Source organism: Melanerpes formicivorus, unplaced genomic scaffold, assembly GCF_026170545.1.
Source record: "Melanerpes formicivorus ecotype bairdi unplaced genomic scaffold, bMelFor1.0.p_v2 SCAF_57, whole genome shotgun sequence".
Taxonomy (NCBI): domain Eukaryota; kingdom Metazoa; phylum Chordata; class Aves; order Piciformes; family Picidae; genus Melanerpes; species Melanerpes formicivorus.
In genome coordinates, this window is record NW_027142409.1 from 3,979,748 (window position 1) to 4,006,049 (window position 26,302).

The window sequence follows — 26,302 nt, forward strand, 5'->3', positions numbered from 1 at the left end:
TGGATGTTCAAAGGCAAAGGATCCACGCCACATCATGCCACAGACTCAACCTGGTCTAAGTGGATGGCTCTGATAACACAGAGAGCTCGAATGGGAAATCTTGAAAGACCTGGTCTAGTGGAGGTGGTCTCAAGTTGGCCTGAAGGTATCAACTGTGCCAAACCTCCAGAGGAGAAAGTAACTCGTGCTGAGGAAGCTCCTCCTTACAATGACCTTTCTGATGATGAAAAGAAATATGCTTTGTTCACAGACGGTTCCTGTCGTCTTGTTGGAAACAAGCGAAGGTGGAAGTCTGCAGTGTGGAGTCCAACACGCCGAGTTGCGGAGGCGAAAGATGGAGAAGGAGAATCCAGTCAGTTCGCAGAGGTAAAAGCTGTCCAGCTAGCTCTCGACGTAGCTGAACGTGAGAGATGGCCAAAGCTTTATCTCTACACCGACTCATGGATGGTAGCCAATGCTCTATGGGGTTGGCTAAAGAACTGGAAGAAGAGTGGTTGGCAGAGAAAAGGAAAACCCATTTGGGCAGCCAACCTGTGGCAGGACATTGCTGATCGAATCGAGAGAATTCCAGTGAAAGTGAGACACATCGATGCTCACATTCCTAAGAGCAAAGCTACTGAGGAACAGCAACGCAACCATCAGGCAGATCTAGCTGCAAGAGTTTCTCAAGTAGACATGGACTCTAATCTTGATCTCGACTGGAAACACCGAGGTGAGATATTCTTAGCTCGGTGGGCTCACGATTCATCAGGACATCAAGGCAGAGATGCAACATACCAATGGGCTCGTGACAGATCCATAGACATTTCCATGGATGCTATCACGCAAGTCATCCATGACTGTGACATTTGTGCTGCTATTAAGCAGGCAAAACGACTTAAGCCCTTGTGGTATGGTGACAGATGGTCCAAGTACAAGTATGGTGAAGCTTGGCAGATTGATTACATCACTCTACCACGTTCTCGTTCTGGTAAGCAATACGTGCTTACTATGGTAGAGGCAAACACCGGATGGTTGGAAACTTATCCAGTTCCACATGCAACTGCACGCAACACCATTCTCGGTCTGGAGAGACAGATCCTGTGGAGACACGGAACTCCAGAGAGGATTGAGTCAGACAACGGAACTCATTTCAAGAACAACCTTGTAAAGAACTGGGCAAAAGAGCACGGTATTGAGTGGATATTCCACATTCCCTACTATGCACCAGCTTCAGGGAAGATTGAACGCTACAATGGTTTGTTGAAGACCACTCTCAAAGCCATGGGAGGTGGATCTTTGAAAAACTGGGAAAAACATTTAGCACAAGCAACCTGGCTGGTAAATAGTAGAGGTTCAGTGAACCGAGCTGGACCTGCACATTCAGATTTGCTACGGAAAGTAGAAGGTGATAGAGTTCCTGTTGTTAGAGAAAAGAACCTGTTAGGTAAAACTGTTTGGGTATTTTCACCCTCAGGAGAGGCTAAACCTGTCCGAGGGGTGGTCTCAGCTGAAGGTCCGGGTCACACTTATTGGGTAATGCAAGAGAATGGTGAAATTCAGTGTATTCCACAAAGAAATTTAACTTTAGCTGAAAGAGGTTAATTTCAAACTGTTGTACAGCTACATCGCGTCCAAAGGAAGAATCAACGAGGAAATCTACGGTGCACGAACCCTGAGATCCCTGAGAGCCCTGAGTCAACTAAGAGACCCTGAGAATCCCTGTTTCCCTTTTCTTCGCTTCATCGGTGAAGAAATGAACTGTTTTCCATTTTTCTCATTTTCTGATTTTCTTGGACTTTTGAATCATCTACATCTGAGCATAGCCGGAATGGACTATGAACTTTACTCACGAACTGTAAATATCGTTTTGGATTGGATGGACAGTATGAACAGCCAATGAAATTGTTTAGAAGGGGTGGACTGTGGCCGGTTGACGTTGCCCCCTTAAGAAAGGGAACATGGTGGACGGAAGTTGGTAAACGGAAGGAATAGTCTAAACTAATTTCATTGGACGAGTGGGAGGAAGCACTTCTGAGCTGGGACTATACTGGACATTTCCAGCACTTCTCAGTCAGTCTTGCTTCCGTCTTTGCTCCGTGCAGCAGCTTTCTGTGCTGGGCTTTCTGCCAAGGCCTCGGCCTTGAAAACCAGATAACAGGCCTGTATACTAACTCCCTTCCAATTAACACAAAACTGCTTTTAACTTCTTTCTTTCGCTCTCTCTCTCTTCTAACCTAATCTGGGGAAAGGGGGGAGAGAGGGGAAAGAGGAGGTGGGGAACCCCCCTCTCTGCCGAGAGGGGTTTACTCTCATTTCTGTGTTACTCTGTTGTATATCTTTGTATATATTGTAGATATTGTAAATTTGTAAATAATCCCCTGCAAACCCTACATCGCTTTGTAAATATAGCTCCACTGCTTTGCTAATTCAGCTTGCGAGTTTTTTTTTCTTTTCCCTTCAATTTTTTTTCCCTTTTACTTTACAAGGGGGAAGGGAGGAGGCTTCTCGGCCTTACCCTTCCACCCACCACATGAAGGAAAGAGCATCATCTTAATTTATTCAGTATTAATAATAATTTGGAACATGAAAACTCAGGAAAGCTGCTTTTCATCTGCCAGTTGGTCTGGTGAATAATAGGTAGTTAGAAAAGTTCGGGGACTAGAAGATAGAAGCATTTTTAGAAATGTTGAACAGGTTGTCTGCTGAGTCAAAAAAAGTCACCTGGACTTTCTGAAGTCAGTGGAGTGAAATAAGTTCTTTTTGAAATTATCACATGAATGGTATCTTAGAAACATGTTTCAGCATTAATGTTGTCTGCTAAATACATCCTAAGATGCAAGTATGATTCTTTAACATACTTATATTTCTACATTTACCTTTTCTTTATAAAGTATTTTCAGTTTTGCCAAAGGCTGGCAGAAGAAACTTGCAGGATAGGAGTTACTGTCCCTATTTATTTGCAGTGGCATTTAAAATGCCTTACTGTCATAATACAGATGTTTCTTCTAAGTGTAGTGAGCAATCAGGAGTGGAAATTTTTTTTTGTTTTTGAGAAGAGAAGCATGAATTGAAAATACCAAGTTACTGTGGAGCATGAATAGATTCTTGAAGTGTCTAGGTTAATACTTTTCATTGGCATTATTAATAGGAAACTTTCAATTTACTCCACTTGCCTAGATGCCTAATTTGATTCTCTCAACTTGATTTAGGGACATACTTATGAAAGCCCCAAGATCTAGCAGTAGATGAAATATGGACAAGACTAAAAAGATTGTCACGATCTCAGTCTGTGCTACCTCTGCCAGACAGGATCAGAGGCAGTTTGTGCTTCAGCATGGGAGTTAGTTCTGCTGAACACATAGCTTTCCTGTGGGACACGAAGCTATGTATGACTGAGTAATGCACACTTTATTTGTTAAAATTGCAAGCCTTGTTTTTCATTCAAGGGCAGGTTTAGGATTGTGTGAGTGTTTAGTTAGAGTTCAGCTTTATTTTTCAGCTGTGTTAAAAGAGTAAGTTGAAAATGTATAGTTGTTTCAGTGCCCATCTACATTTGATCACTGTTGGCTCAGTATTTTAAGGTGATGATCTGTCAGTGTGATCTCTTCCAAATCTTGGGCTGCTTCTGGTCAGGCTATGTATGTATAGTTACTCAACTGTTTGTTTTGTAATCAGTGTTTTGGGAGTCTTTCCAGCTTAAGAGGTTAACTTTCATGTTTGTGATTTCCTGATGTTTGTTTTGTTTTGGGTTTTTTTCCTGCTTAAATCATACATTTGTGGTTCGTAATCTAATTTGCACTTAGAGTAGACTCTAAATTATGCTCTGTCCTCCTTGATGAGATATAGTGATAGGCAGAGGGAATGTAATAGGTCAGTAGAAGAGAGAGAATTTGCACCAAAAGGACTTAGTGTTTTAATAATAGCTTGTTTACTCTTATGTGTGCTCCTCTTTGACAGCTAGTATGCGTACGATAGGAAGGTTCCACAGCCAGGTAGGGAAAATCGATACCATGTTATGTACTAGAGGAAAAGAAGGGCATGCAGAGTGAGATGATGTTATTATTTGCCTTAACTCTTTGATGTCCAGTGTTCTCTGTCTTGGCCTGAATTATGAAAGTGAATGATCTAAGAGACTAATTAATCAGTTTACCACAAAGGAAGCTGAGGGAAGTAGATTACAGTTTTGATCTCTGTACAAAAAAGGTTTGTATGCTAGTGGAATTAATCCCTTGAGTACCTTATGGTTTGCAGTATGTCCAACAAAAGGGCACTTGTTTTCTTATGAAAACACACTGTGCATACCAACCTTGCCCTGCCAGAACTGGAAGGCTATTCAAGTTGCTGATCAGCATTTCCCACTAGTGTTAGCATTTACTCATCTATTATTTACTAAATACTATAACATGGTCCACGTTTTTCTTTTAAAATCAAGTGTAAAAATGATGGGCATAACTGTAAGATGCCTGGATTACAATACGCAGAAATAATTTGTGTTTAGCATTGGCATGTGTTACATAGCATGATAAAGAAAACTCATCTCTGCTCTTTACATGTAGCTGTACAGTAGATTGTCTACTCGCTCGGACGCGCGCGCCGCCACACTTTTTTAAAAAAAACACAACATTCTCCAGTAGGTCCGGTGGGCAGGGCTAGCCATGGTGGTAACTCGCCGCAATAACTCCTTTAAAAAGTCAGTCTTGACTCAGACTGAGGGGGAATATAAGCAGATAGGTAGGTGTCATAAGCAAGAGGTAGGTGTCCAGGCATCTAGCTGCAGACAGTGCTGGAACCTGGCACTTGAGATGCAGGGTAGAGGGGACGGCTCCTGCTTTAGGTGTGAGCAGATTGACTGTCTGCTTAGCCTGGTGGCTGGACTGAAGGATAAGGTTGCTAGACTTAGAGATGTATGCAATTGCAGAAGGGTGACGAACCTGAGTAACCAGGCTCTGCAGGTCCCCCCAGCAGAGGCCAGTTATCCAAAAAGAAGAGTGGAATGGATGCAGGTTCCTATCAAAAGATGCAAGGTTAAACCTCCTTGCCCCCCCTCACCCCCCCCACTGCCCTTGGAAAACAAGTACGGGGCATTGGAGGTTGAGGGTGAGGTGATTCTGATATCGGAGGGCACGCCATCTGGGGTTTTCCCTGTGGCAAAACAGCCTAAGGTGAAACGACCTAAGGTGAAACAGCCTAAGCTTAAACAGCCTTCCCCCGGCATCAGGACTTGCTCCCTTAAAAAAAAGAGGAGGGTAATTGTTATTGGCGATTCCCTCCTGCGGGGAACAGAGGGCCCCATATGTCGGCCAGACCCTACTCACAGGGAGGTTTGTTCCCTTCCAGGAGCCATGGTTGGAGATGTTACCAGAAGACTGCCTGGTATGGTGCAGCCCTCTGACTATTATCCCTTGATAATTATGCAGTTAGGGAATGATGATGTTGCAACCAGAACTCCCAGGGCTATCAAAGATGACTTCAGGGCCCTGGGAGACCTGGTTGAGGGATCAGGGGCACAAATAATTTTTTCGTCTATACCCTTAGTTGCAGGTGGGAATACCATAAGGAACAGGTCAGCAGCTGAAGTTAACAAGTGGCTTAGAGGCTGGTGCAGGCAAAAGAATTTTGGGTTTTTTGATCTTGAAAAACTTTCTGCTGCACCAGGCCAGCTGGCAACAGATGGAGCACATCTGTCCCAGAGGAGGGGTAAGATCAGAGTGTATGAGAATGGCCTATCCCTCAAAGGGAAAAAGATTCTGGGGAGGGAATTGGCAGGTCTCATAGACAGGGCTTTAAACTAGTTTCGAAGGGGGAAGGGGTTGAAACCAGTCCCCCCAGGCTGGGGTCTGGGGGTGATAAGCCAGAGCCAGAGGTGAAACCAGCAGCCCGGCTAAAGTGCATGTACACTAATGCACGAAGCATGGGCAACAAACAAGAGGAGCTGGAAGCCTTGCTGCAGCAGGAAAGTTATGATGTAGTTGCCATCACAGAGACGTGGTGGGACGACTCACATGTCTGGAGTGCTGCAATTGATGGCTACAGGCTCTTCAGGAGAGACAGGCAAGGAAGAAGGGGTGGAGGGGTGGCCCTGTATGTCAGGGAGGCACTAGATGCCATTGAGACGGAGATTAGGGATGATCGGGTTGAGTGCCTGTGGGTAAGAATTAGAGGGAAGGCCAACAGGGCTGACATCCTGGTTGGAGCCTGTTATAGACCACCCAACCAGGAGAAGGATGTTGATGAGTCATTCTATAGGCAGCTTAAGGCTGTCTCAAGATCGCCTGACCTTGTTCTCATGGGTGACTTCAACTTGCCTGATATCTGCTGGGATCTTAACATAGCAGAGAAGTGGCAATCTAGGAGGTTCTTAGAATGCATGGAGGACAGCTTCTTATCCCAGGTGCTGCGAGAGCCTACCAGGGGCAAGGCTATGCTTGACCTCCTCTTCACCAATAGGGAAGGGTTGGTGGGTGATGTGGTGGTCGGAGGGTGCTTAGGGGCCAGTGACCACGAGATAATTGAATTCTCATTATTTGGTCAAGCTAAGAGGGGTAGCAAGAAGCCCTCCACTCTGGATTTCCGGAGGGCGGACTTCAGGCTACTCAAGGAACTAATTCAGAGGGTTCCTTGGGATAAAGCCCTTAAAAACAAAGGGGTCCAGGAGAGCTGGTCCTACTTCAAGGAAGAACTGTTGAAGGCTCAGGGACAGGCTGTGCCAATGTGCCGGAAGATGAGCCGCCGGGGCAGACGGCCAGCCTGGATGGTTAAAGAACTTTTAATGGAACTAAGGGGAAAAAAGAGGGTGTATCACCTTTGGAAGAAAGGTGAGGCAACCCGTGAAAAATTTAAGGATGTTGCTAGGTCTTGCAGGAAGAAAATTAGGGAGGCAAAAGCGCATTTGGAGCTTAGTCTGGCCTCTGCTGTGAAGGACAACAAAAAGTCCTTCTATAAATACATCAATAGTAAGAGGAAGGGCAGAGACAACCTCCACTCCTTGGTGGACACGGAGGGGAACGTTGTGATAAGGGATGAGGAAAAGGCAGAGATACTTAACACCTTCTTTGCCTCAATTTTTACTAGCAGGACAGAATGTCTTCCAGACAGCTGGCCTGCAGAGCTGGCAGAAGGAGCCAGGGAGCAGCATAGTTTTCCACTGTTCCAAAATGGGGTAGTTGGTGATCTGCTCAGCCGCCTGGATCCCCACAAGTCCATGGGACCAGATGGGATCCATCCTAGGGTGCTGAGGGAGCTGGCAGATGAGCTGGCCAAGCCGCTCTCCATCATTTTCCAGCAGTCCTGGCTCACTGGCGAGGTTCCAGAGGACTGGAAGCTGGCCAACGTGGTGCCCATCCATAAGAAGGGCCGGTTGGATGAGCCAGGGAATTACAGGCCTGTCAGCCTGACCTCAGTGCCAGGCAAGATCATGGAACAGGTCATCCTGAGTGCAATAACACAACACTTAGAGGATGGCCAAGGGATCAGGCTCAGCCAACATGGATTTAGGAAGGGCAGGTCCTGCCTGACCAACCTGATCTCCTTCTATGATCAGGTGACCCGCCTGGTGGATGTGGGGAGGCCTGTGGATGTAGTTTACCTGGACCTCAGCAAGGCCTTTGACACCGTCCCCCATAGCAAACTCCTGGCCAAGCTGTCAGCCCATGGCTTGGACAGCAGCACTCTGAGCTGGGTTAGGAACTGGCTGGATGGCCGAACCCAGAGAGTGGTGGTGAATGGTGTCACATCCAGCTGGCAGCCAGTGAGTAGTGGAGTCCCCCAGGGATCAGTGCTGGGCCCCATCCTCTTTAACATCTTTATTGATGATCTGGATGAGGGCATTGAGTCTATCATCAGTAAATTTGCTGATGACACCAAGCTGGGGACAGGAGTTGATCTGCTAGAGGGTAGAGAGGCTTTGCAGAGAGACCTCGACAGGCTGGACAGATGGGCAGAGTCCAACGGCATGAGATTGAATGCATCCAAGTGCCGGGTTCTGCACATTGGCCACAACAACCCCATGCAGTGCTACAGGCTGGGGTCAGAGTGGCTGGAGAGCAGCCAGGCAGAGAGGGACCTGGGGGTGCTGGTTGATGGTAGGATGAACATGAGCCTGCAGTGTGCCCAGGCGGCCAGGAGGGCCAATGGCATCCTGGCCTGCATTAAGAACAGTGTGGCCAGCAGGAGCAGGGAGGTCATTCTGCCCCTGTACACTGCACTGGTTAGGCCACACCTCGAGTCCTGTGTCCAGTTCTGGGCCCCTCAGTTTAGGAAGGATGTTGACTTGCTGGAACGAGTCCAGAGAAGGGCAACGAAGTTAGTGAGGGGCTTGGAACACAAGCCCTGTGAGGAGAGACTGAGGGAGCTGGGGCTGCTTAGCCTGGAGAGGAGGAGACTCAGGGGTGACCTTATTGCTCTCTACAACTACCTGAAGGGGGGTTGTAAACAGGCAGAGGTTGGTCTCTTCTCCCAGGCAGCCAGCACCAGAACAAGAGGACACAGTCTCAGGCTGCACCAGGGGAAATTCAGGCTGGAGGTCAGGAGGAAGTTTTACACGGAGAGAGTGATTGCCCATTGGAATGGGCTGCCTGGGGAGGTGGTGGAGTCGCCGTCACTGGAGGTGTTCAGGAGGAGACTTGACAGGGTGCTTGGTTACATGGGTTAGTTGATTAGGTGGTGTTGGGTGATAGGTTGGACGCGATGATCTTGAAGGTCTCTTCCAACCTGGTTTATTCTATTCTATTCTATTCTATTCTAAGGTGTGACCGTTTGAGGCTGTCCCTTTAAGAAAGGGGACATTGTGGCTGAAAAGAATAGATCATCGCCGTACGTTTCTTGGGGATAGTGGGATTTTGGAGACTACACATTCCTGGATATAGTCAGATTGTGAAACCTCTGTATGATGTGACTCGAAAGAGAAACCATTTCCACTGGGGACCTGAACAACAAGCAGCCTTTGACCAGATAAAACAAGAGGTAGTTCAAGCAATGGGTCTGGGACCTGTCCGAGATGGTCCAGACATTAAGAACATTTTGTACACGGCTGCAAGTGACAATGGTCCAACCTGGTGCTTGTGGCAAAAAGCTCCAGGTGAGACACGTGGACGACCTCTTGGTTTCTGGAGTCGAGGTTACAGAGGTTCAGAGGCTAACTATACTCCAACAGAGAAAAAAATTCTAGCTGCCTATGAAGGAGTAAAAGCATCTTCTGAAGTGATTGGAACTGAATCACAACTTCTTCTAGCTCCCAGATTACCAGTTTTGAATTGGATGTTCAAAGGCAAAGGATCCACACCACATCATGCCACAGACTCAACATGGTCTAAGTGGATGGCTCTGATAACACAGAGAGCTCGAATGGGAAATCTTGAAAGACCTGGTCTAGTGGAGGTGATCTCAAGTTGGCCTGAAGGTATCAACTGTGCCAAACCTCCAGAGGAGAAAGTGACTCGTGCTGAGGAAGCTCCTCCTTACAATGACCTTTCTGATGATGAAAAGAAATATGCTTTGTTCACAGACGGTTCCTGTCGTCTTGTTGGAAACAAGCGAAGGTGGAAGTCTGCAGTGTGGAGTCCAACACGCCGAGTTGCAGAGGCGAAGGATGGAGAAGGAGAATCCAGTCAGTTCGCAGAGGCAAAAGCTGTCCAGCTAGCTCTCGACGTGGCTGAACGTGAGAGATGCCCAAAGCTTTATCTCTACACCGACTCATGGATGGTAGCCAATGCTCTATGGGGTTGGCTAAAGAACTGGAAGAAGAGTGGTTGGCAGAGAAAAGGAAAACCCATTTGGGCAGCCAACCTATGGCAGGACATTGCTGATCGAATCGAGAGAATTCCAGTGAAAGTGAGACACATCGATGCTCACATTCCTAAGAGCAAAGCTACTGAGGAACAGCAACACAACCATCAGGCAGATCTAGCTGCATGAGTTTCTCAAGTAGACATGGACTCTAATCTTGATCTCGACTGGAAACACCGAGGTGAGATATTCTTAGCTCGGTGGGCTCATGATTCATCAGGACATCAAGGCAGAGATGCAACGTACCTATGGGCTCGTGACAGATCCATAGACATTTCCATGGATGCTATCACGCAAGTCATCCATGACTGTGACATTTGTGCTGCTATTAAGCAGGCAAAACGACTTAAGCCTTTGTGGTATGGTGACAGATGGTCCAAGTACAAGTATGGTGAAGCTTGGCAGATTGACTACATCACTCTACCACGTTCTCGTTCTGGTAAGCAATACGTGCTTACTATGGTAGAGGCAAACACTGGATGGTTGGAAACTTATCCAGTTCCACATGCAACTGCACGCAACACCATTCTCGGTCTGGAGAGACAGATCCTGTGGAGACACGGAACTCCAGAGAGGATTGAGTCAGACAATGGAACTCATTTCAAGAACTACCTTGTAAAGAACTGGGCAAAAGAGCACGGTATTGAGTGGATATTCCACATTCCCTACTATGCACCAGCTTCAGGGAAGACTGAACGCTACAACGGTTTGTTGAAGACCACTCTCAAAGCCATGGGAGGTGGATCTTTGAAAAACTGGGAAAAACATTTAGCACAAGCAACCTGGCTGGTAAATAGTAGAGGTTCAGTGAACCGAGGTGGACCTGCACATTCAGAATTGCTACGGAAAGTAGAAGGTGATAGAGTTCTTGTTGTTAGAGAAAAGAATCTGTTAGGTAAAAGTGTTTGGGTATTTTCACCCTCAGGAGAGGCTAAACCTGTCCGAGGGGTGGTTTCAGCTGAAGGTCCGGGTCACACTTATTGGGTAATGCAAGAGAATGGTGAAATTCAGTGTATTCCACAAAGAAATTTAACTTTAGCTGAAAGAGGTTAACTTTGAACTCTTGTACAGCTACATCGCGTCCAAAGGAAGAATCAACGAGGGATCCACGGTGCACGAACCCTGAGATCCCTGAGAGCCCTGAGTCAACTAAGAGACCCTGAGAATCCCTGTTTCCCTTTTCTTCGCTTCGTCAGTGAAGAAATGAACTGTTTTCCATTTTTCTCATTTTCTGGTTTTCTTGGACTTTTGAATCATCTATATCTGCGCATAGCCGGAATGGACTATGAACTTTACTCACGAACTGTAAATATCGTTTTGGATTGGATGGACAGTATGAACAGCCAATGAAATTGTTTAGAAGGGGTGGACTGTGGCCGGTTGACGTTGCCCCCTTAAGAAAGGGAATATGGTGGACGGAAGTTGGTAAACGGAAGGAATAGTCTAAACTAATTTCATTGGGAGAGTGGGAGGAAGCACCTTCGGAACTGGGAGTGAACTGGACATTTCCACGACTTTTCTGTCAGTCTTGCTTCCGCCTTTTCTTCGTGCAGCAGCTCTGTCTCTGTGCTGGGCTTTCTGCCAAGGCCTCGGCCTTGAAGACAGATAAAGGCCGGTATATTAACTCCTTTCCAATTAACACAAACTGCTTCTAACATCTTTTTCTCCTCTCTTTTCTCTCTCTTTCTATCCCACTCTGGGAAAAGGGGGGGGAGAGAGGGGAGAGCGGAGGCGGGGAACCCCCTCTCTGTCTGAGGGGGGTTACTCTCATTTCTGTGTTACTCTGTTGTATATCTTTGTATATATTGTAGATATTGTAAATTTGTAAATATTCCCCTGCATTCCCTACATTGCTTTGTAAATATAGCTCCACTGCTTTGCTAATTCAGCTTGTGAGTTTTTTTTTCTTTCCCTTCAATTTTTTTTTCCCTTTTACCTTACAAGGGGGAAGGGAGGAGGCTTCTTGGCCTTACCCCTTCCAAACCCACCACAGCGGCGAAACCTGCGGCTCGGCGTTTGGCGTTTTCGATCCCCCTTATGCCCTCATGAACATCTTCCTGATACCGCCAGTGATGGCTTGGCCTTGGGAGCCGGACAGTGCGATCTCTGCCCTAGAACTCCTGGAGTGCTTGCAGGCTCGCGATCACGGCATTTTTGCACCCCCGCCCCCCCCGCGAGCCTCAGCCGCCCCGATGGTGGCCCCCACCACCCCGGCAGTGCTCACCCCGGCAGCGCCCACCTCAACAGCGCCCCCACACTCTGGCAATTCTCCTGGCGACGCCTCCCGCGACCCCCCATGGCCCCCGCGAGTACCAGCGGCTCCGATCAAGCGGCATCGACCGACGCACCGCCGACAACAGCGGCCCCGGCAACAGCCACCCCCACAGCAGCGGCAGCCGCCCCAGCGGCCCCTTCCTCCCAGCGGTTTCAGATGCACTACACGCCCCCGCCTCCTACATTCCAGTCATTAGCAGAGTATAGCCTCGGACGGAGATTTCAATTGAGTCCCGATGGGGCGATCGGGAGGTGGGAGGGACACGGAACTGTCCCGCTGAGCTGGTGGAAAGGTATTGTGGGAAATGTAGTCACAGATGGAGAAGGCATGCTTGAATCCTCAAGGCACTCTCTTCCCACTTAAACAGACTCATTGTGACATAGACTTTTGACATCTATAAGTCTATGGATGGTATTCTGATTGCAACAAAAAAGTTACATCGTAAGACAGTGCTGTCTGAGTTTCAGCAGCAAGCAGACTTGAAAGTCACACCGTCTTAGCCGCTGCAACTCCTCAATTAACTGACAATTCACTTGCAAATGCCTGAGAAGGTTTTGCAATTAAATCAGGATGTAGTGATCAAAGGGTGGTCCACCATCCAGGACAATAACTCTGATCCTGTGTTTCTTATTACCGAGCAGGGTCTAACAGGGACACTTGGTTCCTTTGTCAATACCATCCCTTACATACGGCATTCAATACTAATTCAGACCTGACTCACGATATGAAGGTAGAAATGTGGATATTTTGGAATTTGACAATGATAAGGAAGAAACTAAACAGGTTCTCAGCATTTTATCAACAGGTGCCACTGCCTCATGACTGCAGGACCACAACGAATGAAGGCATCGACAAGCAGCAATGTATCTAGCCACGGCCATAGAAGCAGTCCTGAAATCATCATGCCTCTGAGAAACCTAGGTACTTTAAAGTGTCTGACTGCTGGACAGACTCGAAAGGGTCACAAATCTAATCATTTTACTCGAGATCGTCGCAGAAGCTGCTCCTGCAGCGTGAATATACCCCGCACGACGACACCAAACCAGGGTCCTTGGACCGCGCCCCCCCCACACACACTTCCCCCTCCCTCCCCCAGCCCCCTCTGGCAGCGCACAGCGGACCTGACAACAGCCGCATATCACCTTTTGAATCCACAAAGCGTTGTCGAGTTTAACTGGCATGGTCCTTTGGGTCACAGACCCTGTGCTCTGTTAATTGGCAGACGACAGTCTATCTTTAGACAGGGCATTCTTATAATTCCTGGTTCAATACATTCTGATTATGACTGGGCTATGAAAATTATGCCCTATACCATCGCCTCTCCTGTTAGCACTCTTGTTGGGACAGAAATTGCTTAGTTAATACCATCTGAGAGTCCCGAGTGCCTAAAAGTTATAACAGGATCCAAGGGCAAGAAGGCTCAGGTTCCACCGATATGCCTAATACCTTATTAGCCCTAAAAATCCAAAAGGGAAAACTGGAACAGATTGTATCTGTCAGACACCCTTGTGGACAAATTATACAATTTTCAATTATTATGGATACTGGAGACGATGTCATCATTATACCTAGTCATAAACAGAATGGTCACTAGCCATTGCTCATGACAAATGTTGAAGTCATGTGTTTAAAAGGTATCCAAACAACCTGGGTTAGCAAAGAGCCAGTGCAATTAGCTTTTAACTACAGCAAATCAATCACTGTAAGACCGTACATGTTAACCCTTCCAGTTGCTCTGTTGGGCTGATATGCCTTAAGTCAACTAGGAGCAAAACTTGTTACAGTTCCTTCTTTGTAGTGGCTACTAGTCAGCAACCAACCCTCAAATTAAAATGGAAAACACATAATCCAGTATGGGTGGAACAATGGTCGTTCAGACACGATAGGCTGCAAGTAGTTGACCCTAATACAGAAACAATAGCAACTAGGTCACACCTTGCTGGCCACCCAACCTTACCCCCACCCCCAGAAAAGGGAGGATTTTCTAGTACTACTCTTGCCAACCAAAGCTCTGCTCTGATTTAAAGTTACAGTGCTAATTTCTTAATTTCTGATTGCAATGTCCTTAAGAGATTTGTTATTTAGATATTTGCTAAGTTTTCCTGGTAAGCACAATGAATGGTAAGCATTTGGTTTTTACAGATACCTAGTACATAGTAATTGCAGTAAGGTGTAAGTACTTAGTAATGAGTTCACATTGTAAGATTTCTTTTGGTTCGAACCTTCTTAGTTGTGTGCCATGGCATTTCAAAGGAGCTCCATGTAATATAGTTAAGACTTGTAGTAAATAGGTATTCATTTTAAAAAGTATTCCTTAGCTAAGGTAATGTCTTTATATTTCCTTCTTAGACATAGACTAGAGAAAAAAAAAAAAGGCAAAAAAAAAAAAACCCAACATAGAAATATATAACAAAAGCACAAAAACTCTGGATACAAAACATAGAGTGCTAAATAACAGAATAATAATAAAAAAAGAACAACAACAAAAATAAAATATTAAAAACAAATATGACACATTGAAAAATCATAAGGATTACTAACACAGAATAGCTATTAACAGAAAAAGACATAAGAATTGTTAGCAAAAAAATGAAAATAAGGATTATCAAGACTACTAGATTAAAACAAACAAAAAATTATACAAAGAAAAGTTGAGAAGATTAAAATGAAAAATGATAGTAAAAAAGAATTGATAGAAAAGTTAAAAAAAAAAAGTAAAAATTAAAATTAAAATAGAAAATAGATTAAATAAAACACATGCAAAATAAAAAATAATTAAAGAATATAAGATAAAAAATAAAAGATTAAACACTAGATAAAAAGAAAAAAATAGAAATTACAAAAATAAAATAAATTGAAAGAAAAAATTGATTGGAATAACAAATTAAAATACAGATTAAAAAATTACAATAAGAAAATAAAAATTATAATAAAGAAGGTAAAAAAGAGATAAAAAATGACAAAAAGTAAATTAAAAATAATAATAATAAAAATTTAAAGAACAAAGAAAAATTAAAATACAAAATAACAAAAATTAATTGAATAAAATTATATCAAAATTAGATTAAAATTAACAAACAAAAAAGTTAACAAAAAATAATTAAAAAGTGCAGACAAAAAATATATATATATATAATAAAATGCAATGAAGAAAATACCACATTAAAACAGTATAGAAATAAATTTTAAAACAAAAAATTGAAATTAATTAAAGATTAAAAGTCAAAATATTAAACATATCAAAATAATAAATTCACAATAGAAAATAATAACTAAAAATTAAATAAAATAACAAAAAGAAACAAAATAAATAATAAAAGAAATACATTCAACATAAAGCGTGAAACAACTCAAGTTAGAATTAAAAAGAAAAAACTATAGAAATAATTTACAAAATCAAAATTAAAATGAAAATAAATTAAAAAATTAAATAAAAACAATTGCAAACATGTAAAAAATAATAAAAAAAACCATAAATCCATATAATGAAATCAAACAAAAATGAAATAGATTTATTGAAAGTAGATTTCAAAATATTAAAGAAATGAAGCAAAAAATTAATTACAAATTTAAAAATATCTCACATTAAAAACAAACAAAAAACACTCAAAATTAGTTAGAAAATCTGTGGAATCATAGACTCGTGGAATGAGTCAAGGTTGGAAAGGACCACAAGGATCATTTAGTTCCAACCACTGCCATGGGCAGGGACTCCTCACACTGGATCAGGCAGGCTAGAGCCTCGTCCAGCCTGGTCTTAAACACCTCCAGGCATGGGGCCTCGGCCATCTCCTTGGGCAACCCATTCCAGGGCTTCACCACTTTCACAGTGAAGAATTTCTTCTTCACATCCAGCCTGAATCTTCCCATCCCCAGCCTTGTTCCATTCTCCCTAGTCCTGTCATTTCCTGACATGCTAGGATGTCCCTCCCCAGCATTCTTGTAGGCTCTCTTCAGATACTGGATGGCCACGATCAGGTCACCTCGAGCCTTCTTTTCTGCTAACTGCAATCATCGCAACAAACAACGGTGGAAGAATCAAGACCACGAGGACACAGCATTTCCCATGCAGTCGAACATCGATCACAACAACTGCTATGATCATCTGGGATCAAACAGCATCACTCAGAAGAATGTACCACAGCATCATGTTAATTAGGATTGAATATTGTGGTTGCTTGATAACTTTGTATTCTCTCTTCTTAACTAAGTGTGCCTCTGAATGTAGACATCCTAGAGGATGCAGTTTCATCTTTACATTTTGCTTAGTAGAGATTATTAAAAAAAAAATTAAAAAAAAAAAAAGGGGGGAAAAGAGAGAATACCCCATAGCAAAAAATTAGCTCATGGCAACCCTAGAAATGTTGTAACCCTAGAAAGTGTTGTAACCCTAGAAACATCAACTTTGCAATATGCTGTAACCCTCTCACTGCAAGACAGCACGAACACGGCACAACTGTCATGAAAATGACAATCAGCAAACCTGCTTAGCACTGACCAGAATGACGGTCACGATAATCCAAGATGTCAACAGAAAGCATCTAACTTATAACTGAGTGTCGTGACTGCTTTACTGTTGTGTGAATATTAAGAGATCAGAATTACTAGGATGAGCAAAAACACATTATTCAGCGTAATTTTATATTGGGCAATGCAATGAAGCTCTTTTTGCTCTTGCTGCTTGCCTGCAAGTTTTCTGTCTGTGAAGCTAGAGCCTGGCCAGATCTACCTTTACAGATTAAAGAAATCTTGCTACCATTAAACAATTCATGATTTTTGACCATCCTAGAGAAAATAAAGATGCAACATAATCCTAAAGCAGATCGCAAAAGACAGTGCTAAGGATTGCATTTGTGCCTCAATCTCTGTGTGCAATGCGTTCAGGCATAATCAAGTCTTCTCTGTCAATAAGAGGAGTGATATGTAAAGATCGGAACTGTTAAGATCTAAGTTCTTCTTTACAATGTTTGTTATCTTTGACCATGTATTATGCCAGCTCTGTAGAGCATTGTAACTAGTTCAACTTAAGCTTTGTGCCTTGTATGGGTTACATCAGTCTGTTAGACATGCTGCACTACAGAACTCTTGCTTTTGCTACACAGCTTAGCTTTACCTTGCTTACTTCTGTGTTTGCAGTAGCATCTTGTATGGGATGAGAACAACTCCCATGACCAGATTGCTCACAAAAACAAAAAGGGGGATTTGTGGCAATGCCAGCGACGAGCAGTGTGAGCAATCTGGCAGTGCAGGCCTAGAGCCTGACATGGTGGTAGGCCATAAATGCAGAATCAGCTAGCAGTGTAGCAAAACAGTGCTGTGCCTGCAGCATGTAACTAAAACAAGACACTGGTAGCTATAAACATGGACAGTTATCTTGGGACAACAGGACATGCACCTGCATCAACAACCTCGTTGTGTCATTAGTAGTTGGACCAATAATCTGTAATAGTGCAATGTGTGGTCACTCATAGGGAACCAATGGAGCTATGCCAACAGAGCACTCCGAGTTTATAAAAGTTGTAGCAGTTGCCTTGCTACGCACTTCTTCTTCTGCCTTTCCTGTCTCCTGTTTCTTCTACACTTTACAGTGCTATACTTGCACTACAGGCCTGCTCCATAGGCCTGCACCTCAGGCCTGCACCATCGGCCTGCAACACTGGAACAATAAAGGAACAATACTTGATCACATTGGTCAGCCGTATTGATTCCCAATCTCCGTCGTCCTACAGCCTAGATTCCCAGCATCTCCTGCAGAAGAGCCCAACCGTACTCACTAGATAATCTGCCAGTCTCTGCAAACCACAGCACAATCACAGACTCATAGAATCCACAAGGTTGGAAAAGACCTGAGAGATCATCAAGTCCAACCTATCACCCAACACTTCATGACTACTAAACCATGGCTTCAAGTGCCATGTCCAATCCCTTTTTGAACACCTCCAGGGGTGGTGACTCCACCACCCCCCTGGGCACCCTTTGCTCAGCAGGGAAGAGCTCTCACTTCAGGAACCTAACCTTCCCTTTTTCAAAATGTGACCATCTCCTGCAGGCTGTAAAGAGTGAGCTGCTGAGCTTCCAGCTGCACAGGACCCAACAAGTAGGGCTGTTGCTGTCTGTCAGCCACCCAGAGTTAGCACTGGTAGCCATACTCTATGCTCCTAAGTCCATCATTCACATTTATGAGGATGTTTTACTTCTCTGTGTAGGTTCAAGGTGCAAGTTTCCGGGGTTGGAAGGAAGTGACGTCCATGTTCAACAAAGATGATGAACAGCAACTGCTAGCAGGATGCAAGTCTCCAAAATCCAAAGGGTGAGTGAAATTGGTCTATCTGCTATCAAAATACGCAAACTTGAAGACATAACAGCTGTGCAAAGAGTGAAGGTAGACCCTGGAAAAGCTGTTGTGTTCAATTCCTGGGAGTTAAATTGCAGAGAAAGGTTTAGGTGTGTTTCAAAATCGCTCATTGTGTGCCTAACATACACATAAGGCATTAGTATATTAGGAGAGGATGGATATTGTCAATAACCTTTTTATGTCTGTTAGGAAGAAAAGGGAATTTAGCTGCAAAATAACTTTGTACCGTAGAAAAGGAGTAAAGGTTTCTGAGTAAAAAGGTTGTTCCCATCCTTACCTCTTCCTCTTAAGGGTTAATTAAGTTGGAATTTACAAAGTCTTTTTCTCTTTTTTTTTTTTTTTCACATGCACTACTTTTGCAGCAGGAGCTGCAAAACTTCCCTGTCAGAGCTGGTCTTTTAACTTGAAGCAGTTCTGCTACCAGTACAGTTAGAGCCGCCTATCAGTATAGCTGCTCCAGCCAAATGCTAGCTTGGATTAGACTTGCTGCAGTATGCTGTGTTTCCAGTTTACTTTGGAATATACATACTTCAGTATACAAGTGTATATACCTCTCTGTGTGTGTATATTACAGAGTTGGGGATGTGTGGTTGGAAAGCTGCAGCTTGGAGACGGACCTTGAGTTACTAGTTGATAGGTCACTGAACAAGAGTCAGCAGTATGCCCCCATGGCTAAGAAAACCAATGATTCTGGCTTATATTAGAAACACTGTGGCCAGCAGGAACCAGGGAGGTGATCATCCCCCTGTACTTAGCACTAATGGGGCCACACCTTGAGTATTGTGTTCAATTCTGGACCCCTCACTGCAGGAAGGACATTGAGGTGTTGGAATGTGTCCAGAGAGGACACATGAGGCTCATGAAGGGCCTGGAGCACATGGCCTATGAGGAGCATCTGATGGAGCTGAGGTTGTTCAGTCTGGAGAAGAGGAGGCTGAGGGGAGACCTCATTGCTCTCTACAACTACCTGAAGGGAGGCTGGAGCAAGGAGGGGGGCAGCCTCTTCTCCTTGATGGCAAGCAACAGGACTAGAGGAAATGTTTACAAGCTGCGCCAGGGGAGGTTTAAGCTGGAGGTGTTCAAGTGGCATGTGGACCTTGGCACTTAGGGACATAGTTTAGTGTTAAACTTTCAGTGCTGGGTTGAGGTTGAAAGTTTGACTGGATATCTTTGAGGTCTCTTCCAACCAGATACATTCTGTGATTCTATTTATATGTATATACACACAACAATTTAGAATATAAACACATACATTTCCATTTGAGTCTGTTCCATAATATTTCCCAGAAGTTCCCAGCTACTGTCCCTATAGAATTTGATGGTGTTATTAAGATGTTGAGTTGCCTTAAGGATCCTTTGTAATTGATGCTGACTATAAGAATCAAGTAAGAGAGCAGAAGTATGAAAACCAAGTTAGAACAAATGTGGGAAGCTATTTTAACATTACTATGAAAAATGCGTGTATTTTAAGTTCAGGAGTATTTTCCTATAACTGTACCAAGAGCTTTACTTTTAAAGAAGAATGCAGCTTTTCAAGTGTGCAACTCAGGCAATAGGAGGAAAGTGTTCAGAGTCTGTGACTGGCTTTACCAAGATGAAAATTCTGAAAAATTGAATCATAAACTGCAAATTAAGTAAAGTAATTGTATTGACTCAGTTGCTTCCATTTAAGTATAGTGTTAAGCTTTCATTAGTGGAGAAAAGCACTTAATAGAAATACTAAAAGAAAGCCATAAATGGTGGCTTTACTTGTGGTTAAAGAATTTCTGTGCTACGAATAGCTAATGTTTTCGATTTGCTGTTCAGCTCACTGAACCCTGCAGGTTCTGTTGTGTGTTTCATCACTGATACTCAGCATTTCCTTTCAGTCCATTATTTGATTAGCCATATAACCCTGCTTGTCAGCTTATGCATAAACATTTCACATTCTCTATTTTAAATGCTTCACACTGCAAACAGGAAATAATTTATATTGAAGGTTCCTGATGAAATCATAAATGTAATAATATGAGTAGCCTCTCGAATGTAATTTTGAGAGAAATATTGCAACAAAGGGTGCTTTTTTCTTGGGTTGGGGGGGGGGAATTTTGGGAGTTCCTATCAGAAATACACAACAACTCTGCTCAAAATATTGTGCAGATCTTTGTGAAAACAAAGTGGTGGTATCTTTCAAGTCCTACTATTGTGGACATGAATTATTGTGGGGTATAAGGTTAACTGGCAAAGAGATAACAGGTTTAGGCTGGAGGTTAGGAAGAAGTTCTACACAGAGAGAGTGATTTCCCATTGGAATGGGCTGTCCAGGGAGGTGGTGGAGTCACCATCATTGGAGGTGTCCAGGAGGAGACTTGACAGGGTGCTTGGTTGCATGGTTTAGTTGATTAGGTGGGTTGGATAATAGGTTGGACACTATGATCTTGAAGGTCTCTTCCAACCTGGTTTATTCTAATCTATTCTATCCTTGAGGTATATGAAACTGAGAAATACAGCAAGTGTTTGTTAAAGCTGGTAATAGACAAAAACATTTTCATATTTCTTCTACTACCCTACCTCTGAATTTGGTTTTACATAGTTTTTGTTTGTTTGGTTTCAGTTTTGGTTAAAGTCCTCCATCATATGAAGTACTTGACTAGCACTAGAACATTTCCAAAGGCAGTTCTGTGTAATTCACCAGGATGAGGACAGGGGGGAAAGAGTGTAAATTCTCCTCTAATATCAAGGGGCCACACTCAGCCCACTTCTGATTTATCACCGCAAGACTCTGCTGTGTTTAGGTTACCTGTATATAAGGATGTTTTTCCTGAAGCTGACAGTAATGGATGTGCTGTCACCAACTGAGAACTGATTATTGTTCCTCACTATAAAACAGAGTAAATTAACTGAATGCATATTAATACTAAATGCATTGTTCAATGCAGAAATCTATCACATCATCATTGTTATTTTCTAGACCAAACCTGAAGTTAAAGGAAGAGATGAAGTCAGAAAAGAAGCTAGGTTTTTGGGACAGTTTGGTGATAAAGCAGAATGTCCCATCTAGGAAACCAGATGAGATTGAGGGCTGGGAACCACCACAGATGACCACTGCTGACTCTGCCAGTGACACAGCAAGTACGTTAAGTGACTGTACAGCCTGGTCAGGCTGGGAAGATGAAACCAAAGGCTCCACAAAATACACAAACCTGGCTAGCTCAGGAAACAGTTCCAGGTGGAGTATCAAATCAGCTGGAAAGCTGGTTAGTATCAGACGTCAAAGCAAAGGTAACCTTACTGACAACTGGGAAGAACTAGAATAATATGAAATACTTTATGGGTAAGAAGAGAAAGGTTCCATGATTTACTTGTATGTTAAAACCAAAATCAAATCTGCTCAATATTGCACCTTTATACAGTACTTTGTTTTATTCAGATTGTTACAAATTTTTGCTCACATGATAGTAGATTTTTTTACAACGTTGTTAAATAGCTATGTTTTCCACACTGACAAAAAAAACCCAAAAAACAAAAAAGGTAGAGAATCTATTTTGTGCCTATATTTCACATTCAGACTCTGCAGTATGTTGGATCATTGGTTTTACAAAAAAAAAAAAAAAAGTAATTCCTTGGTGAATGTATATACTGGTTGTAAATTTGATTGCCTTATGTAGGAACTTCCACTAACTTGAGGTCCTGTTTTTTTTCCTGGTGTAAGAGGGCCATTCAAAAATTTAGTTTTGATGCTGTCCCGTTTTAACTGAGAATACTCAGTTGTTGCTTGCAGGGAGAATGCTTACACTTAGTAGACTGTTTTCCAAATCTTCAGCATATGCTTCAGCTTGTGCACACAAGATGCTCAACCATCGCAATGTGCTTATACTGTATGTGAAATGAGAAAATACTGTTCTAGTGTCATTCCTTCCATCACAGGATATTCACCAATAGTCAGGTCAAATAGGTCTTCCAGAAGTTTGAGGGGTTTTTCTATGTTGAACGTTGTTTGACAAAGCTCAGCATCTCTGTTTTTAGGATGCATGCTATGCCAAAAAATTTTGGAAAGCAGCAGTGAGCAGAATATAAGAAGATCTCTATTCAGCATCCAATCTTGAATCTAGGGAAAAGTTGCTTCTTGTGGAAGGGCATATGTTTTCATTTTTAGATCCTTGTTCTACAAATGATGTTTCTGCTCTGTACTGTGTTCTTTCCCTACCTGCCCCATAAGCAGTGACTGAATTATACTCTGTCATTTTCAGGGTAGCTGAGTAACCAAGCCATTGCAGGTATGTGCATGCACACAGCTTCTGAAGCATTTTTGTTATAAAGCTCTGTTTCCTTAGCTACTGATACTTTAATGGTTTTGGTAGAAGAAGGTGAAATGTTAAACTTGAGATTTGAAATGTATGTAAGAATACTCAAAGTGCCTCTTTCTAGCATAGCGTCTCTCATTAGCAGTGTGGCTGATGTCAGATCCAAAGTTGGTTTATATGACCCATATAAACAGCTTTAACATTTAGGGAAAGAAATCAAACCAGAAGGTGCATAAGAAATAAACAGTAGGCCTTTTCTCTCTGGAGTGTTAAACTGGTAAAACGGGGCTGAAAACTGGTTGACTGCTTAACAATATGGCCAGTACAGTTAGGAGATCAGGTTAGCACTTCAGAGAAAATCAGCATTTCTACAAGAGAGCATCTATTTTTATGTAATGGATATCTGAAAACTATAGTTGGAAGAAGCTTATGCTGATGAAAAGGGATGCTTGCAATTTTCTTTTAAGCTTGTACCTTCTTCCTATTACTGCCACATTACTCCTTTCTTAGCTCTCTTTCTCCTCTCTCTCTCATTTCATGTGTAGTTTTCTGGCTTACAGTTCTTGCAGAGCGATTTTTTTTTTGGAGATTCCTGTTGAGATGTGCCTGGAGGGAAACTGTAGCAAAATGGGTGTACTTTGGTTTGTTTGGGTCTGCTGGTTTTTTTAATGGTATTAATAGAATGTTAAAAGATACTGTTCTGAAGTTTATACAGTAGAAAGTGTTTTGTGCTACAGAACAGGATCTCGTAATTGGCAAGTGTATTTCCAAAACTGGCATTATATATGAAAAAGTACTAATAGGGGAGAAAGGGTTAGCATTTGTATTGCTTCATTTAGTCTGTGAATAGAGTCAGTATTTGCCTTTGGCAAGTACGGGTGCTGAGGTTAATTATAGGAAAGAATTAGTATTCTTGGGTAAAGTATGCTGCATTTTATAGTTTGTGAAATACTCTCTAAGGCATCAGCTAGTGCTTAGATTGATTGTCGCTGCTGACCTAAAAGAACAGAAAATGATCTGCCGGTAGCCCTCTATATTTTGCTGTCAAAGATGGGCTGAGAACTTTTAATTTCCTTCCTGGAAAAACTATTTATACTGTGACTAGTAAAGGTTTTGCCTTGCACATTATACTGTCAAGTGCCTGTTTCTCACCTCAATGATGTGTTTGGTGCACAGCTTAACTGCAACATTTTTCAGTTTGTTTTCAAATGTATGGTAAAGAATATGTTCACAAAGCTGATGCCTATTAGAAAACAAAGCTGCATCCAAGTAGGAAATTGAGATGAGGATACTTACAATTTAAAACCTAGTGGTGAAAGTTTTGGTGTGCTTTTTAAGTGATACTTCCTCAGAAATAGCCATTTGAAGGATGAAAATTATTAAATTTAATATAATTTATTGTTATGCTTTAATAATGTATTTGTCTTTTGAGAACTCACTGGTTGTGAGCTGTTCTTATCGCATGTTTATAAATTTGTCTGAATTTTCAGAATGTAGTCCTCTTTTCTTTTATCTTCTTTAGATGCTTGACTACATTTATGGGCTTAAGCAATACACAGCTCAGTATGTGGAATTAAGTGCAGAATATGTCCCTTAATATTTGTTTTGAAATTGCATTTCAGTCCATGTGAGATGGCTTAGAAGAAGGTAGCATTAAGATTGTATGATAAGATTGCACAAAATAAAATACAGTTTATATTGCTTTCTCATAGCCAATCTGCATGATTCTTGGTGTGAGTTTAATGGAGAATTAAAAGCTTCACGTGGCTGTAACTAGTCACTTAACGCTCAGCAGAGTTCTTTCTGAGTATTTTTATTTATTGGCATAATTTGCAAAAAGAAAAGTAGTATTTTCCATATGAATAAAGATTTAGTTTGAACTGAAATGCCTTACTCTTACATTATTTCTTTTTTTTTGTTTGTCCCACTTTGTCATATGTGAATATGTTTCCATTTCATAGTTTCATAGTTTCATAGTTTCATTCAGGGTTGGAAGGGACCACAAGGATCATCTAGTTCCAACCCCCCTGCCATGGGCAGGGACACCCCACACTAGATCAGGCTGGACAGAGCCTCATCCAGCCTGCTCTTAAACACTCCCAGGGACGGGGCCTCGACCACCTCCCTGGACAACACATTCCAGGGTTTCACCACTCTCATGGTGAAGAACCTCCTCCTCACATCTAGCCTGAATCTCCCCACCTCCAGCTTCATTCCATTCCCCCTAGTCCTATCACTACCTGATATCCTGAGAAGTCCTTCCCCAGCCTTCCTGTAGGCCCCTTTCAGATACTGGAAGGCGACAATTAGGTCACCTCGGAGCCTTCTCTTCTGCAGGCTGAACAGCCCCAACTCCTTCAGTCTGTCCTCATAGGAGAGGTGCTCCAGCCCTCTAATCATCCTTGTGGCCCTTCTCTGGACACGTTCCAGCACCTCCACATCCCTCTTGTAATAGGGGCTCCAGAACTGGACACAGTACTCCAGGTGGGGTCTCACCAGGGCTGAGTAGAGGGGGAGGATCACCTCCCTCGACCTGCTAGCCACACTTCTCCTGATGCAGCCCAGGATCTGATTGGCTTTGCGGGCTGCAAGTGCACACTGAGAGCTCATGTTGAGCTTTTTGTCCACCAGCACCCCCAAGTCTCTCTCTTCAGGGCTACTTTCCAGCCAGTCACTGCCCAGCCTGTATTTGTGCCTGGGATTGCCTCGACCCAGATGCAGGACCCTGCACTTGCTCTTATTGAACTTCATGGGGTTGGCCTGTGCCCACCTCTCCAGCCTGTCAAGGTCCCTCTGGATGGCCTCCCTTCCCTCCAGCGTGTCTGCTGCACCACACAGCTTGGTGTCATCAGCAAACTTGCTGAGGGTGCACTCAATGCCACTGTCCATGTCCCCCACAAAGATGTTGAATAAGACAGGTCCCAGGACTGATCCCTGAGGGACTCCGCTTGTCACTGGCCTCCACTGGGACATGGAGCCATTGACAGCCACTCTTTGGGTGCGGCCATCAAGCCAGTTCCTTATCCATCTAGTGGTCCACCCATCAAACCCATGTGTCACCAGTTTGGAGACCAGGATGTGGTGTGGGACAGTGTCGAAGGCTTTGCTCAGGTCCAGGTAAACGACATCAGTTGCTCGCCCCTCATCTATTAATTTTGTCACCTGCTCATAGAAGGCCACCAGGTTGGTCAGGCAGGATTTGCCCTTGGCAAAGCCATGCTGACTGTTCCCAATCACCTCTTCACTATTCTTTTGAGCAAGTAGTGACTCCAGGAGGATCTGCTCCATGATCTTTCCAGGCACAGAGGTGAGACTGACTGGCCTGTAGTTCCCTGGTTCCTCCTTCTTGCCCTTTTTGAAGATGGGGGCAATGTTTCCCCTTTTCCAGTCTGTGGGGACTTCACCAGATTGCCATGACTTTTGAAATATAATAGAGAGGGGTTTAGCAACCTGGAGCAACGTGGAGGTTACTGGCAGCATTGCAGAATGCAGGCAAGGAAGTAATGGCTGTGTTTGTCCAGACTCAATGAATCATGCTGTCTCAGAAACTGCAGCATCTTAGATTTACAGCATCACCCATGGCTTTCACAGTGGGAAGATTTCATTGGTTTTGACAAGCTGCAA

At 43.3% G+C, this 26,302-nt stretch overlaps 1 protein-coding gene across 1 annotated transcript in view; it reads left to right on the forward strand.

Moving 5' to 3' along the window:
- The window catches only part of TDRP (testis development related protein), a 35,984-nt gene extending 11,420 nt beyond the window's left edge, over positions 1 to 24,564 (forward strand). The window contains exons 2-3 of the mRNA XM_068161350.1: positions 18,247 to 18,350; positions 21,346 to 24,564. Coding sequence (XP_068017451.1) covers positions 18,247 to 18,350; positions 21,346 to 21,691 — 450 coding nt within the window. The 3' untranslated portion in view covers positions 21,692 to 24,564. The remainder of the gene's footprint in view (positions 1 to 18,246; positions 18,351 to 21,345) is intronic.
- Positions 24,565 to 26,302: the final 1,738 nt, after the last annotated feature.